The sequence below is a fragment of the Manis javanica genome, chromosome 4 (assembly GCF_040802235.1).
Source record: "Manis javanica isolate MJ-LG chromosome 4, MJ_LKY, whole genome shotgun sequence".
NCBI lineage: Eukaryota > Metazoa > Chordata > Mammalia > Pholidota > Manidae > Manis > Manis javanica.
In genome coordinates, this window is record NC_133159.1 from 117,140,215 (window position 1) to 117,156,192 (window position 15,978).

The window sequence follows — 15,978 nt, forward strand, 5'->3', positions numbered from 1 at the left end:
CCTTTGTTTTCCTTGACATGCATTCGCGTTCTGGAGACGCCTGTTCTTTGACTTTGAGAAATTCACTCTTGTCCGTTCTTTGATAGTTTCCTCTACCCTGTTTCTACTGGTCTGTTTCTAGAACTTCTGTTAGATCTTCTGGGTTGGCCTTCTTTGTTTATATTCTCTATTTACATCTTGTTTTCATTTTGTTCTATGTATGGGGAGAGTTCCTTGATTTTGCATTCCATCCCTTCTATTGAATCCTTTAGTTTGACAAGTGTATTCAAGTTTTTGCAAATTTTTTCTTGGGTTGTGTTTTTCTTTCTTCATAGCATCCTGGCTTTGTTTCAGTGGGTGTATATCACCTTAGAACTCAAACCCTGTCAGTGAGTACCCTATATAACTAGCCTTCTTCCCCACCAGTGCCCTCTGTGCACTTCAGGGCTTTTGGACATACTGTTCACTCTTTCTTAGCCTTCCTTTCTTCGTTTTGCCTAGTTGGAGCTATTTTGTGATAATTCAGATATGCGTATTAAGTAAGTCATTTGATATTCAGACCCGTTGCTCAGAGGAGAATTAATGTGGGAGTCATCAGTATGTAAGTGGTATTTAAGATAACAGAACTAAGTAGAAATCACCAGGAAGATATTTATAATAAGGGAAGAAAAAAGGCCCAGGACCCAGGTCTGAAGAATTCTGCCATACAAAGAGTAAGAGAGAGTGAGGAACCAGCAAAGGAAAGAGGGTGGCTGCTGAGGTAGGAGATAAACTAGGAGAGTATGAAATTGGAGGTGTGTTTCAATAGGAAGGAACTGTTGCAGCTCTGCTGAGGGAATTGAAAAGCGTCCCTGCATCGGACCATGTGGAGGTCACTGATGACCTCAGTGTTTCGGTTGAATAATGGCAGTGGGCAGAGGAGTGAATGAGAGGGAAAGAAATTAAGAGAACCAGCAAACATCTCTTTGGAGAATTCTGCAGTGAGGGGGAAGAGATAAATCAGATATCAGCTAGAGGAAGATGTGGACTCCAGATTTTTTTTGATTGAAGAAAAATGAGCAAGATATTTAAGGGACCTTGGTCCAGTGTGTCTCCAAGGAGGGAAAGGCTGGAATCGGGAAGACCTTTGAGAATGTTTCAGAAACTCGGACACAGCATTCTGAGGACCTGGACTAGACTCAAACCAAAAAGGAAAGACATAGAAACATTATCAAACACAGTTAATAGGTTTTAGGGTCTGAATACCTGGTTGGTTACAAAAAAAAATGGGGAAAGAAGTTTTAAATATGTTTTTTTAGGTTCCTTGAAGGGCTGCCACTGTCAGACAGGAATAAAAGGAATGAAAGAGTGAAGGAACAGATAGTCAATGAAGTTAGCTGCCACTGAAAAGTGGAGAAAGTTGAAGATTAAAGGGACAATTAGATTTGATGATAAATTATTGGAACTTTCTGAGAAAAAGTTTCTGAAGAGTGAGAGTAAAAAATACCGTAGTAGTTTAGATTCTTAAGAGACTGGGTGAGCACGTTCTCTCCCATTTGGGAGGCAATGCAGAAGTTGTGTGGTGTGTGAAGACATAGAGCCTTCGTTTGTGTCTCCAACAGAGCAGGTGCTCCTTGAATTCTTGCTGAGTAAGTGAAAAATTAATAATTCAGTTCAGAACACCACCATTCCCTTCGTCAGTGTGTGTTGGAGGGAAGACCTACCAGAGAACAACCCAGTAGCATATATAGGGAGCAAGACAAGGAAATTAAAAGGACTAAGCGACATTTTTTTAAACTTTTATTTTTATTAAGGTATTATTGATATACACTTGTTATGAAGGTTTCACATGAAAAACAATTTGGTAGTACATTCAGCCATATTGTCGAGTCCCCCCCATGCCCCATTGTAGTCACTTGTCCATCATCAGTATAGTAAGATGCCACAGAGTCTCTACTTGTCTTTTCTCTGCTACACTGTCTTCCCCATGATCCCACACACACCATGTGTACTAATCATAATACACCACAATCCCCTTCTCCCTCCCTCCCCACCCGCCTTCCCTGCCGTCCCCCTTTGGTAACTGCTAGTCCCTTGGAGTTTGTGAGTCTCTTGCTGTTTTGTTCCTTCAGTTTTGCCTTGTTATACTCCACAAATGAGTGAAATCATTTAGTACTTGTCTTTCTCTGCCTGGCTTATTTCACTGAGCATAATACACTCTAACTCCATCCATGTTGTTGCAAATGGTAGGATTTCTTTCTTATGGCTGAATAATATTCCATTGTGTATATATACCACATCTTCTTTATCCATTCATCTACTCATGGACACTTAGGTTGCTTCCATATCTTGGCTACTGTAAGTAGTGCTGCAAGAAACATAGGGGTGCATATGTCTTTTTGAATCTGAGAACTTGTATTCTTTGGCTAAATTCCTAGGAGTGGAATTCCTGGGTCAAGTGGCATTTCTAATTTTAGTTTTTTGAGGATCCTCCATATTGCTTTCCACAATGGCTGAACTAGATTACATTCCCACCAGCAGTGTAGGAAGTTTCCCCTTTCTCTGTGTCCTTGCCAGCATTTATTGTTCCTAGTTTTTTCGATGTTGGCCACCCATACTGGTGTGAGGTGATATCTCATTGTGGTTTTAATTTGCATTTCCCTGATAATTAGCAGTGCAGAGCATCTTTTCATGTGCCTGTTGGCCATCTGAATTTCTTTTTTGGAGAATTGTCTGTTCATATCCTCTGCCCATTTTTTAATTGGGTTATTTACTTCTTGGGTGTTGAGGCATGTGAGTTCTTTTTATATTTTGGATGTTAATCCTTTGTCGGATATGTCATTTACAAATATATTTTCTCACACAGCATGATACTTTTTTGTTCTGTTGATGGTGTCCTTTGCTGTACAGAGCCTTTTAGTTTGATGTAGTCCCATTTGTTCATTTTTACTTTTGCTTCCCTTGTCCAAGGAGATGCATTCAGGAAAAAGTTGCTCATGTTTATATTCAGGAGATTTTTGCCAATGTTGTCTTCTAAGAGTTTTACAATTTCATGACTTACATTCAGATCTTTGATCCATTTTGAATTTACTTGTATATGGGGTTAGATAATCAGTTTCATTCTCTTTCATGTAGCTGTCCAGTTTTGCCAACACCAGTTGTTGAAGAGGCTGTCATTTCCCCATTGTATGTCCATGGCTCCTTTATTATATATTGATTAACCATACATTCTTGGGTTTATATCTGGGCTCTCTAGTCTGTTCCATTGGTCTGTGGGTCTGTTCTTGTGCCAGTACCAAATTGTCTTGATTACTGTGGCTTTGTAGTAGAGCTTGAAGTTGGGGAGAGTAATCCACCCAGCGTTATACTTCCTTCTTAGGATTGCTTTGGCTATTCGGGGTCTTTTATGGTTCTATATGAATTTTAGAACTATTTGCTCTAGTTTGTTAAAGAATGATGTTGGTATTTTGATAGAGATTGCATTGAATCTGTAGATTGCTTTATGCAGAATGGACATATTGACAATATTAATTCTTGTCCATGAGCACAGGATGTATTTCCATTTATTGGTATCTTTTTTAATTTCCCTCATGTGTGTCTCGTAGTTTCAGAGTGTAGTTCTTTCATTTCCTTGGTTAGGTTTATTCCTAGGTATTTTACTCTTTGATGAAATTGTGAATGGAATTGTTTTCCTGATTTCTCTTTCTGCTAGTTCATCATTAGTGTATAAGAATGCAACAGATTTCTGTGTATTAATTTTGCATCCTGCAACTTTGCTGAATTCACATATTAGATCACATAGTTTTAGAGTGGATTCTTTAGGTTTTTTTTATGTACAGTATCATGTCATCTGCAAACAGTGACAGTTTCACTTCTTTCTTACCTGTCTGGATGCCTTTTATTTCTTTGTGTTGTCTGATTGCCATGGCTAGGACCTCCAGTACTATGTTGAATAAGAGTGGGGAGAGTGGGCATCCTTGTCTTGTTCCCGATCTTAAATGAAAAGCTTTCAGCTTCTTGTTGTTAAGTATAATGTTGGCTGTGGGTTTGTCATATATGGCCTTTATTATGTTGAGGTACTTGCCCTCTATACCCATTTTGTTTAGAGTTTTTATCATGACAGGATGTTGAATTTTGTTGAATGCTTTTTGGCATCTATGGAGATGATCCTGTGGTTTTTGTCCTTCTTTTAGTTGATGTGGTGAATGATGTTGATGGATTTTTGAATGTTGTACCATCCTTGCATCCCTGGAATAAAGCCTACTTGATCATGATGGATAATTTTTTTGATGTATTTTTTAGTTCAGTTTGCTAATATTTTGTTGAGTATTTTGCATCTATGTTCATCAGGGATATTGGTCTGTAATTTTCTTTTTTTATGGTGTCTTTGCCTGGTTTTGGTATTAGAGTGATGCTGACCTCATAGAATGAGTTTGGAAGTATTCCCTCCTCTTCTACTTTTTGGAAAACTTTAAGGAGGATGGGTATTAGGTTCTTTACTAAATGTTTAATGGAATTCAGCAGTGAAGCCATCTGGTTCAGGAATTTTGTTCTTACATAGTTTTTTGATTACCAATTCAATTTCAGTGCTGGTAATTGGTCTGTTCAGATTTTCTGTTTTTTTTCTGGGTCACCCTGGAAGGTTGTGTTTTTCTAGAAAGTTGTCCATTTCTTCCAGGTTATCCAGTTTATTAGCATATAAGTTTTCATAGTATTCTTTAATAATTATTTGTATTTCTGTGGTGTCTGTAGTGATTTTTCCTTTTTCATTTCTGATTCTGTTTATGTGTGTAGACTCTCTTTTTTTCTTGATAAGTCTGGCTAGGGGTTTATCTATTTTATTTTCTCAAAGAACCAGCTCCTGCTCTCATTGATTCTATTTTTTTATTCTTCTTCATTTTATTTATTTATGTTCTAATCTTTATTACGTCCCTCCTTCTGCTGACTTTGGGCCTAATTAGTTCTTCTTTTTCTAGTTTGATTAGTTTAGACTGTTCATATGGGATTGTTGTTCTTTCCTGAGGTAGGCCTGTAATGCAGTGTACTTCCCTTTTAGCACAGCCTTCGCTGCATCCACAGATTTTGCGATGTTGAATTATTGTTTTCATTTGTCTCCATATATTCCTTGAACTGTTTTTTTATTTGTTCATTGATCCATTGGTTATTTACGAGCATGTTGTTAAGTCTCCATATGTTTGTGGGATTTTTTGTTTTCTTTGCATAATTTATTTCTTGTTTCATACCTTGTGGTCTGAGAAGCTGGTTGGTAGAATTACAATCTTTTTAAATTTACTGAGGCTCTTTTTGTGGCCTAGTATATAATTAATTATTGAAAATGTTGCATGTGCACTTGAGAAGAATGTATATACTGCTGCTTTTGGGTGGAGTGTTCTGTAGATATCTGTTAAGTCCATCTGTTCTAATGGGTTATTCAATGCCTCTGTCTCCTTTCTTATTTTCTGCCTGGTAGATCTGTCCTTTGGAGTGAGTCATGTGTTGATGTCTTTTAAAATGAATGTATTGCATTCTGTTTCCCCCTTTAAATCTGTTAGTTTTTGTTTCACATATGTAGGTGCTCCTATGTTGGGTACATAGATATTTATAATGGTTATATCCTGTTGTTGGACTGACATGTAATGTCCTTCTTTGTCTATTCTTACTTTCTTTGTTTTGATGTCTGTTTTGTCTGATACAAGTAGTGCAACACATGCTTTTTATCTCCTTATTAATTGCATGAAATATCTTTTTCTATCCCTTCACTTTCAGTCTGTGTATGTCTTTGGGTTTGAAGTGAGTCTCTTGTAGGCAGCATATAGACAGGTCTTGTTTTTTTATCCATTCAGTGACTCTGTTTCTCTTGATTGGTGCATTTAAACCATTTACACTTAGGGTGATTATTGATAGGTATGTACTTATTGCCATGGCAGGCTCTAGATTTGTGGTTATCAAAGGTTCAAGGGAACTTCCTTACTATCTAAGAGTCTAACTTAACTCACTTAGTATGCTATTACAAACACAATCTAAAGGTTCTTTTTTTTTTCCTCCTTTTTCTTCATCCTCCATTCTGTATATATTAGGTGTCATATTGTGTACTCTTTGTCTGTCCCTTGACTGACTTTGGGGGTAGTTGGTTTAATTTTGCATCTGCTTAGTAATTAATTGTTTTGCTTGCTTTACTGTGGTTTCATTTCCTCTGGTGACAGCTATTTAGCCTTAGGACCACTTCCATGTACAGCAGTCCCTCCAAAATACTCTGTAGATGGTTTGTGGGAGGTAAATTACCTCAGCTTTTGCTTATCTGGAAAGTGTTTAATTCCTCCTTCAAATTTAAATGATAATGTTGTTGGGCAGAGTATTCTTGGTTCGAGGCCCTTCTGCTTCATTGCATTAAATATATCATGCCACTCCTTTCTGGCCAGTCAGGTTTCTGTTGAGAAGTCTGATGATAGCCTGATTGGTTTTCCTTTGTATGTGATCTTTTTTCTGTCTCTAGCTGCTTTTAAAAGTCTGTCATTATCCTTGATCTTTGCCATTTTAATCAGTACATGTCTTGGTGTTGTCTTCCTTGGGGACCTTGTGTTGGGATATCTGTGCACCTCCATGGCCTGAGAGACTGTCTCCTTCACCAGACTGGGGAAGTCCTCAAAGACACTTTCTATCCCTTTTTGTCTCTCTTCTTCTGGTACCCCTATAATATGAATATTGTTCCGTTTGGATTGGCCACACACTTCTCTCAATATTCTTTCATTCTTAGAGATCCTTTTTTCTCTCTGTGCCTCAGCTTCCTTGTATTCCTCTTCTCTAATTTCTATTTCATTGATCGTCTCCTCCACCATATCTGATCTGCTTTTAAATCTTTCCATGTATGTTTCATTTCTGATAGTGTATTCTGTAATGATTGAATCTCTGTCCAGAATTTGTCCCTGAGTTCTTGAATTGAGCATGTTTTTTATTTTTATTTTGAAATCTCTTTCAGGAAGATTGATTAGTTCAGTTTCACTTGACCCTTTTTCTGGAGTTTGTAGGATTTTGGTTTGAACCGAGTTCCTTTGATGTTTCATATTTGTATGTGGCACCCTCTAGTGCCCAGAAGGTCTACTCTTTGGAGCTGCTCAGCCCCTGGAGCGATGTCGGGGGTTGCAGGGGAGTGGTGCTGATGCCTGTGGGGAGAAAAGAGCTGTTTCCTGCTTCCTAGTTGCTTTGCCTGTCTCCAGTGCCAGAACCAGTGAGCCGAGCACACAGGTATAAAGGTCTATGCTTTGCGTTTCTAGCTGCCATAGTGACGGCTTCTGTCTGGCTGACCTGACGGCAGGGTAGGGGCTGCAGATTTGCAAGCCAGGTGCAGGCTGGCTGAGAGGAAGACACAGCAGGCTTTGTATCATGGTGGGGGCCTTTGGAGCTGTGTAGCCAGTCAGGGGGATGGAGCATCTAAAGCTCCTGAAAGTTCCCAACCTACTGGGCAGAGTGTGCGCAGACAATGTTGTCCACCTGTCCTTTCTCCTGAGCAGTAAGCTCTGTGCAACCCTTGCTCCTTTAGCAGTCCTCTCAGTTAGGAAGTCTCTCAGACTGCCCACCTTTCTTTTGTCCCCGAGCATCTGGATGTGGATCCCTGTTTTCCACAAGTGGGTAGAATCTCAGTCTGTCCAGGTATTCTGCCTGTCTGAGCTTTCCAACCCCACTAATCTCCAGAGCATCATGCAATGTAGGTCTGTGCTCCCAGAGCAGATCTCCAGGGACAGGTGTTAAGCAGTCCTAGGCTTCCACCCTCTCCCTACTCCATTTCTCTTCCTCCCGCCAGTGAGCTGGGGTGGGGGAAGTGCTTGGGTCCTGCTGGATCACGGCTTTGGTTTGTTACCCTGTTCCATGATGTCTGTTCTTTTCTCTGTGTGTATACAGTCTGGCACAGCCTTCTTCCCTGTTGCTCTTTTAGGATTAGTTGTATTAATTATATTTTTGTATGATATATGGTTTTGGGAGGAGGCCTGTGTCTCACCTCTCACACTGCCATCTTTAATCCCTCTCCAGGACTAAATAACATTTTATTTTCACCTCATGAGAATCACTAAAAAGTTACCCAGTCTCTGATTTAAATGACCAAACCGTTGTTTTTTTTAAATGCACTAATTGTCCTCTGAAAAGATGTATTTTTTCCACCCCCTTATCTCTCTCTTTATTGTTACTGTTTTTTAAATTTATTGCTTAAAAGTAACTGTAAAAAAGAAACAGGAAAATTACTCTAAGTCTAACCAGCTTAGTATCGAAAGGTTTTCAGTATTCTGTTCCTTTCTAGTGCATGTCTCTTTGTACAAATTTTGTTGCACCTGTGAAATACCACAATGTAATACAGTTTTTCATTTGACATTTTAAAATATAACATATCAACCGTGTTTGGTCTTTAAAAAATTAGTGCAGTAGTCTTCACAATTATGAGATGAAGTTGAGTTTATTTTAACTTTTTGCAGTCCAACATCCAGCCTCAGTAGGCATGAGTGATGACCTGGTGTACAGTTGGGAGGAAGACAGAGGAAGTAAGGCTGCACACGGAGCTGCCCGGTCCACCCGCCCCAGGCTTCTTACCGCGCTGCTGCCTGCTCTGCCATGGTGGGCTGTGTCAGGAGCCAGCCCGGTCTCAGGGTTCCAGGCTGTGGCAGTCAGCACAAGGTGGCTTAGCTCACAGTACCTGAGGAGACTGAGCTGGTGATTGGCTCCATCCTAAGCTATAGCACTGCCCAGCAGTGCCCCGACCGGGTATGTCTGGTGGCACATGGGCACAGATGGTTGAGCTGGTGGCTGAGCACCAGCCTCAGTTTCCAAAGGTGGATTTTAGCAAATGTCTACACTTAACCTCTGGTAATTATGGTTTCAGAAATGATATGTATAGAGATGGGAAGAACCCTTAAAAAACTGAGAACAGTAATGCTGGGTGACTCTCTTCAAGTACTGATGAAGTGGCAGAGTGTCAAAAAAAAAGGAAAAATGTAAAAAAAAAAAGTATAACAACTATGTGTGTCATAATATACAATTGGATATATTTCATAAAAGTACTTTAGTGTGATGTCAAAAAATACCTAGGAGTTTAGATAAGGCATAAGTAGTAACACCTCCATGGAGAACAAACTAAGATTTGGCTGCCAAGGAAGGAGTTAAGACTATAGCTGAGAATGATGACAGAGTTGACCTGCCATTGCATTTGAGCTCTTCCATCTTCAAAGCCAATGATGACTGAAAAGGAGACTTAGTTCTAGTGGCTTATTAGCAATGGCGAATGCCTCTGTGATAGTAAGTCCTGGACACTCCAGCTTACTACAGTTATGGTGCCTTAGTCCTCTTACCCTCTTCATTGTGGTCCTTGCCAAGATTACTTAATCCTAGGGAAATGATGTTACTAAGACATTTTATTGCTCAGTGATGGTAATCTTCCCTTTATAAGAATAATTAAATAAATCTTCATTGAGTATTCACTTCATTAAGTATGATGTAGGTGAGATATCCAAACACCTAAAAGTAGTAAATGTGTTTAAAAGTATTAATTCCCTGGAACTTCCTTTGGGACTCTCAGCTTTCCAGTAACTTCACTAGAAAAAGCTAACTTACAAATCATATAGTTTTTCTGTGTATATGATAGTTTAGCCTTGATTATGTCCAGGTTTTATACACACTCAACTGCTGGAGCAGCTAGTGCACTCAGCCTGTACATCATCAGCCTGATTTTGGGGTGTCTGGTGTGCCGTGGCTCATGTCTCCATGGCAGTCATGGCAGTGTCTTTGGAGCCACTGTGCTGTGTTGAGTTCTGTGTCTGTCTCAGTGACTGGGGCTGTGGCCTGGCAGTGGGTTCATCCTGCCCTCCCTTTACATGGCAGAGGCCTGGAGATCAGTGACTACTCCTAGGATCCTTTGTTGTTGGAGGCCTGCAGCTCAAGGTGTAAGTTACAGCAGTCAGCCCTGATTCATCAAATGGTCTTTGACTTTGTAAAATAGGTCCAGAATTTTCATTTACACTTGAACCTCTGAGGTTGGTTTCATTTCTAGAGTACATCATAGGAGATTGATGTCTGGGTTTTCATCCCTAGAATTTATTTTAAACATTGTCTGTGATGTAGTATAGATGAAAATCAAAATGAATTCCTCACCTTAGGTCTTCCATATAAATATTGCCAACTCTGTATCATTTCCACATCACAAAATCGTGTTAACATTTAGAACTACCATAGAGACATGTAATCCGTCTGCATCCATTTGTTCTCATTCCTCTGCCAATGCAGATGAGCATGCTGTTCCCATCTGTTAAAACCTGCATGTTGTTGGATTAGATTAGTTTTTCCTTGGGTATTATTTGTGTCTTCTGATTTCCTAATCAAATCTGTGCTCAGTCAAAATATATTAATGATTAAAATTTTTAAAGTGTTTATTGTAGAATTTGCAGTGAACTTGTATTTTGTCCAAAGGCTGTTGTTTAGTTGCTGGTCTGTAATCATTTCAGATATAGTGAGTTGCAAGTTATAGAAAACCCAGTTCAAGGTGACTTACATGAAAGGTACTTACTGGTTTGTATAATTGGAAAGCTAGCTATAGGCTAAGCTTCAGGGTGGGTTGATTGAGCAACTCCACAGTGCTACTAGGAATTTGGTTTCCTTCTTTCTACTCTATATTCTCTCCTTCCTCTTGTGATGCCAAGAGGTTGCCAGCCATTCCCAGACCTACAAGGGCCCTTGACTCATGTCCAGTATTGTTTTAGAAGCACTCCCAGAAAACTTTTCTTGTGTTCTCTTGAGCTTAATTGAGGGCTCTGCCTATGCCTTGAACCAGCAGCTGTGGCTGGGGTGAGATAGCTCAGCTTCCCCCCCCCAGGATAGGGCTGTGGGGGAAGGCACAGAAACCCATCAGACCTTGGTGGTTATCTGGAGGAGAAGGAAATGGATGAAGGGTGACAGCCACCCTATTCACCATGCCACATGAGTTGAAGTCACCTGGATTTCATTTATAGACATGCCTACTTTGTTTCATTGGTTTCTTCTTCTTCTGCCTTTAGGAGCCGTGACAGCAGCCAAACGGACAGGCATTCCAGCTCCTCGAGAACTTTCTGTAACTGTCTCAAGAGACAGAACTGTGCCGCGAGGACCCTCCAACCCCAGGAAGTCAGTGTCCAGTCCAACCTCTTCTACCACACCCACCCCTACGAAGCACCTGAGGACCACTTCCGCGAGACCCAGGCAGGAGCCTGAGGGTGGGGAAAAGGCTGTGCTAGAGTCCCAAGTTCGGGAGCTTCTGGCAGAAGCCAAAGCAAAAGACAGTGAGATTAACAGGCTTCGAAGTGAACTAAAGAAGTGCAAAGAGAAAAGGACTGTGAACACTGAAGGAGCCGATGCCACAGACCCGGAAGCAGACGGAGCATCAGTCTCACCAGGTGACTCAGAACCTTTGATAAGAGCTCTTGAGGAGAAGAACAAGAATTTTCAGAAAGAGCTTGCCAATCTCGAGGAGGAAAACCAGACCCTGAAGGAGAAACTGAGTTATCTTGAGCATTCACCAAACTCAGAAGGCGGAGCAAGCCACCCTGGAGACAGCAGCTGTCCCACATCCACTCAAGAGTCAAGTTTTGGAAGCCCAACTGGGAATCAGTTGTTAGATGAAATCGATGAGTATAAAAAAACCATACATGACAATACGTTACGGACATCGGGCTCTTCCAGTAGCGATGTTACCAAAGCTTCTTTGTCACCAGATGCCTCTGATTTTGAGCACATCACAGCAGACACCCCTTCCCGCCCCCTGTCTTCTGCTAGCAACCCCTATAAGAGCTCAAAATGTTCCACCACCGGCAGCTCCCCTAATAACATGAGTGAGTTGTCCCTGGCTTCCCTTACGGAGAAGATTCAAAAAATGGAAGAGAACCACCACAGCACAGCAGAAGAGCTTCAGGCTACATTACAGGAGTTATCGGACCAGCAACAGATGGTTCAGGAGTTAACAGATGAAAATGAGAAACTGGTGGATGAGAAGACTATTTTGGAGACTTCCTTCCAGCAGCATCGAGAAAGGGCAGAGCAGCTAAGTCAAGAAAACAAGAAGCTGATAAATCTCTTACAAGAGCGGGTTAAGAATGAAGAGCCCAATGCTCAAGAAGGAAAACTCCTCGAACTGGAGCAGAAATGCACAGAAATTCTTGAGCAGGGCCGCTTTGAACGAGAGAAGCTGCTCAACATTCAGCAGCAGCTGACCTGTAGCCTTCGGAAGGTCGAGGAAGAAAACCAAGGAGCTTTAGAAATGATTAAACACCTCAAAGAAGAAAATGAAAAACTGAACGGGTTTCTAGAACTGGAGCGGCATAGTAATAGTGTGATGGCCAAAACTCTGGAAGAGTACAAAGTTACCTTGGAAGGGCTGAAGATTGAAAATGGGTCTTTGAAGGCTCATCTGGAGAATGAGAAGCAAAAAGCTGTAGAGACCAGTCCTGTGGGGCAGACGGCAGAGGGTGGTGAAGTTCAAGAAATGTTGAAGGTAGCCCACGCTGAGAAAGATCAGCTGCAACTGTCTTGCACAGAGCTCAGACAAGAATTGCTAAAGGCACATGGTGAAACCAAACATGTTTCGAGCCTACTAGCCAAGGTAAGAAGATAGCTGTCTGCCAGCACTTCCTTAGCCTTGTTATTTCCCTCCTTGGCCTTTAAATTCACAGAGCACAGAGAATCATTTGCTCAACCAATTTCAGCTACAGTTCTAGCATTTCTAGCTTGAAGATCTGCTAGATTCCAGACAGACTGGGAATACAAAACTGAAACACCCCAGTGTCTGACTATAGGCCGTTCAAGGTAGAGTGGGGATATAATGAGTCAGCTCAGTGAGTATGATGCAGACATAAAGAATATCCTGGAGGACAGCCCCTATCAGTGCCAAGGAGGAACACCCAGAATAATGTGGGATAAGGGAGGGCAGTACAGGAGGACTTCTTGGAAGAGGCAGCAAAAAGCTGAGTCTTGAAGAATGAGTGAGAATTATCCAGATCTATCCATTAATGTGCTTCAGTGCTGCTATTAAGAAAATTTTCATCACCCCAAATTTCCCCAGCAAGTAATAATATTATCACTATTTTGGTGTTTTCTTTAGGATGTGGTCGTGTATGTATCTGTATCCCCCAAGTTAAAAAAAGATTTTAGAATCAGTGTGTACATACTAACTTTTTAAAAAATGTAATATTTTCTGAGCATATTTTCATCATTAACTATTCCTTGAAATATGCTTTTCAAGGCTAGACAGTACTTTGTTATATGAATATTTCATATGTACTTCACTAGTTGCCTGTTGTGGAACATTTGTGTTCTGGTCTTTTGATATCATAAATACTATTTTTATATCTGATTATTTCTGTAGGTTGGCAATGGTAACTTTACATTAAGTTTTATGCCTGTGGAGTAAGTCCCCCTGCATTTCTCTGTTGTAAAATGTTTAATCTCCCAGAGAAGTTGAAGTTCTTTCTCAGTCCCTCATTTATCTCTTTGGTCTTTCTATTAGCATTACATTAAATATATGTGTCAGTGAGAAATAATTTGGCATCTTAAAACTATAACTTCTGTTTTCTGATCATAAAATTATATATTCATTACAGAATATGTATTATAGAAGCTTTAGGAAAAAAAGTATAAAGAAGAAAATAAATATTAACTTTAATCTCCCACCTAGAGAAAAACATTGCTAACATTTAGTGCTAAATGCCCTTTCAGATGTTTTCTCCCCTTTGTGCACTATTGGGCACACATACAGAGATGTACTTGCTTGCAATATTTAATCTTTCTAGTCAGAAGAAGAGAGTATATCACCCCACATTCCATGAATACAAAGGCCCCATTGGATTTGTTGATCAATTCTGCTGTTAATCTATTTCTGGTTAATTTGTTTCTGCTTTTATCTTTATTAGTTCTTTCATCCTGCCTTTTGTATATTTCTTTGGTTTCTCCCTAGTTTCTTGAGTAAAATTCTGTGTTCATATAAGGTTGTCCCTGGTTGACAAAGAAAGCATTTAAAGAGTATGAATTTGCTCCTTATTATAGCTTTGGCTAAATGTAAACAATAAAATCTAGAATTTTAGAACAAGCTAGGTCTAATTGGGATAAAAAGCAATTGCATTCTCTGTAGAATACAAAGTATGAAACGCATGTTTTAAATCAACCTGTTAATTATCTTGTTCACATATTCTGTATCTTCATGTCCTGCTTGCTGATTAGAATTATCAAATACTTGACAGAATGAAAAGAGTCCTAGCTAGTGTTTGAGTAAGAGTCTGTGGGGCATGATGTCACATAGTTTCTGGTATGCATATGCGGATCCTAAGTGTGATTTTATGCTGCCTTCTGTGTAAAGTGAAACTGTAACATGTACTAATCTTCCTGCCCTTTTCTGTTACTGTAAGAGAAATAAAAGTCAGACCTCCTAGGCTGATTAATAGCTGTTATAGCCCCACTGCAGAATGTTAAGTCTATCTACCAGCAACCGTGAAATCGAATAATACAACTTGAGGGACTCATGGCCAAAGGAGGGACTCAGTGACACTTAGGACAGAACTCTAGTGAGGGGTGTGAGGCACTGGTCCACTAGGTGGACAGCCTTGGTCTGCTGACTTGGCTGATAGTTAATTCTGTGACCATGGGCAGGTCCCTTTCCATTGTGCAGAGAATAGAGTAGAAGTGTGATGGTGGGGGATCCTGGCATTGTTCCTGATCTAAAGGGAGTGCTTTGACCATTTTTCATTAAGGATGTCTATTATAGGTATTTTCTATATACTTTTATTGAGTTACTTCAGTATTTTGCTTAAGTGTTTTGTTTGCTTGTTTTTCAAAAAAGGAGACTAGTTTTTTTCTACATCTGCTATAGGACTTATACATCTGTAAGATCAATACCTATATAAGATTTATACTATAGATCTTGCACATCTACTTTGAACTCATAGTTTTTATGTAATCATAATGGTTTTTCTCCTTTAGTTCCAATTGAGATGGATTGTAGTAACAGATTTTCTAAGGTAGTGTAGTGTTAAGTCATCTTTGCATACCTGGAGTAAATACTGATTCTTCAGTTCTCAATTGCTTTGATTTACATTTTTACATAGAAATTTCAAATATAACTGCCTTGAGCAGGTGTCAGAGTGACTGTCCTATGCAGGAATCCCCATGCAGTTTGTATGGTGATGAACAGCTTTTATGCTTGAGTTCTGTATTCATCCACTCTGAGGGTCACACACCCTCCCCTAGCCCAACTTTCTTGAAATCACAAGATCATAAGAGCTAATAGATTTAGTAAGTCTACATAAAATTTCCCATTTAGATAAGTTACTTAAGTGACTCAGATGCTATTGGAAGACTCTCTGAAAAGCCTACTTCTTTGTGGTGTGGGGCAGGCCTGTTCCTCATACAACAGACAGACAATTGGCAGGACACTTACAGTAACTATGTGAATGCTTTGTAAACTTTTTCTTCCTCTCTTTTCTTTGCTAATATCTCCATTATTCCCCACTTCTCTGAACCCACCATATACCTTTTGCTGGCAGTTTAATGTGTGATTTATAACACACTGCTGTACAACTTGGAGGAAGAGTGTAATTTCTGAGGAGTCCCAAGGTCTTAACCTCCTGGAGGCCACCATGTAGCTGCCCTGGTGAGCGAGCAGCATGTGTCACGTGGGACTATTACTTCTCCAGACTTTAATGCAACCCATACTTATAATTTTTTGGCTTTCAAATTATAATCATTTGGGATCTTGGTTTCAAATTAGAGAATTTTTATAAGACTTAAAATACAGAGGTTTTAAAAAAATACTTTTTTGGGGGGAGTATTAACTATTGAAGCATAGTTGATACGCAATATTATATTGGTTTCAAGTATACAACATAGTGATTCAACAGTTACCTACATTATTAAGTCCTCATCCCAACTAGTGTACTTACTGTCTGTAAAAACAAAGAAAGATATAACAGAATCATTGACTATATTGTCTATGCTGTACTTTCATCCCCATGACTAAGTCATATT

General features: G+C 39.8%; 1 protein-coding gene across 16 annotated transcripts in view; it reads left to right on the plus strand.

The window, feature by feature from the left end:
* The window catches only part of SPECC1 (sperm antigen with calponin homology and coiled-coil domains 1), a 292,535-nt gene that overhangs the window by 166,785 nt on the left and 109,772 nt on the right, over nucleotides 1-15,978 (plus strand). For all 16 annotated transcript variants that reach the window (XR_012130438.1, XM_037012977.2, XM_073234743.1 and 13 more), the window contains one exon: nucleotides 10,989-12,565. Coding sequence is in view for 15 of the 16 variants with exons in the window: in XM_037012977.2 (XP_036868872.2) it covers nucleotides 10,989-12,565 (1,577 nt within the window). In the remaining variant the exon portion in view is untranslated. The remainder of the gene's footprint in view (nucleotides 1-10,988; nucleotides 12,566-15,978) is intronic.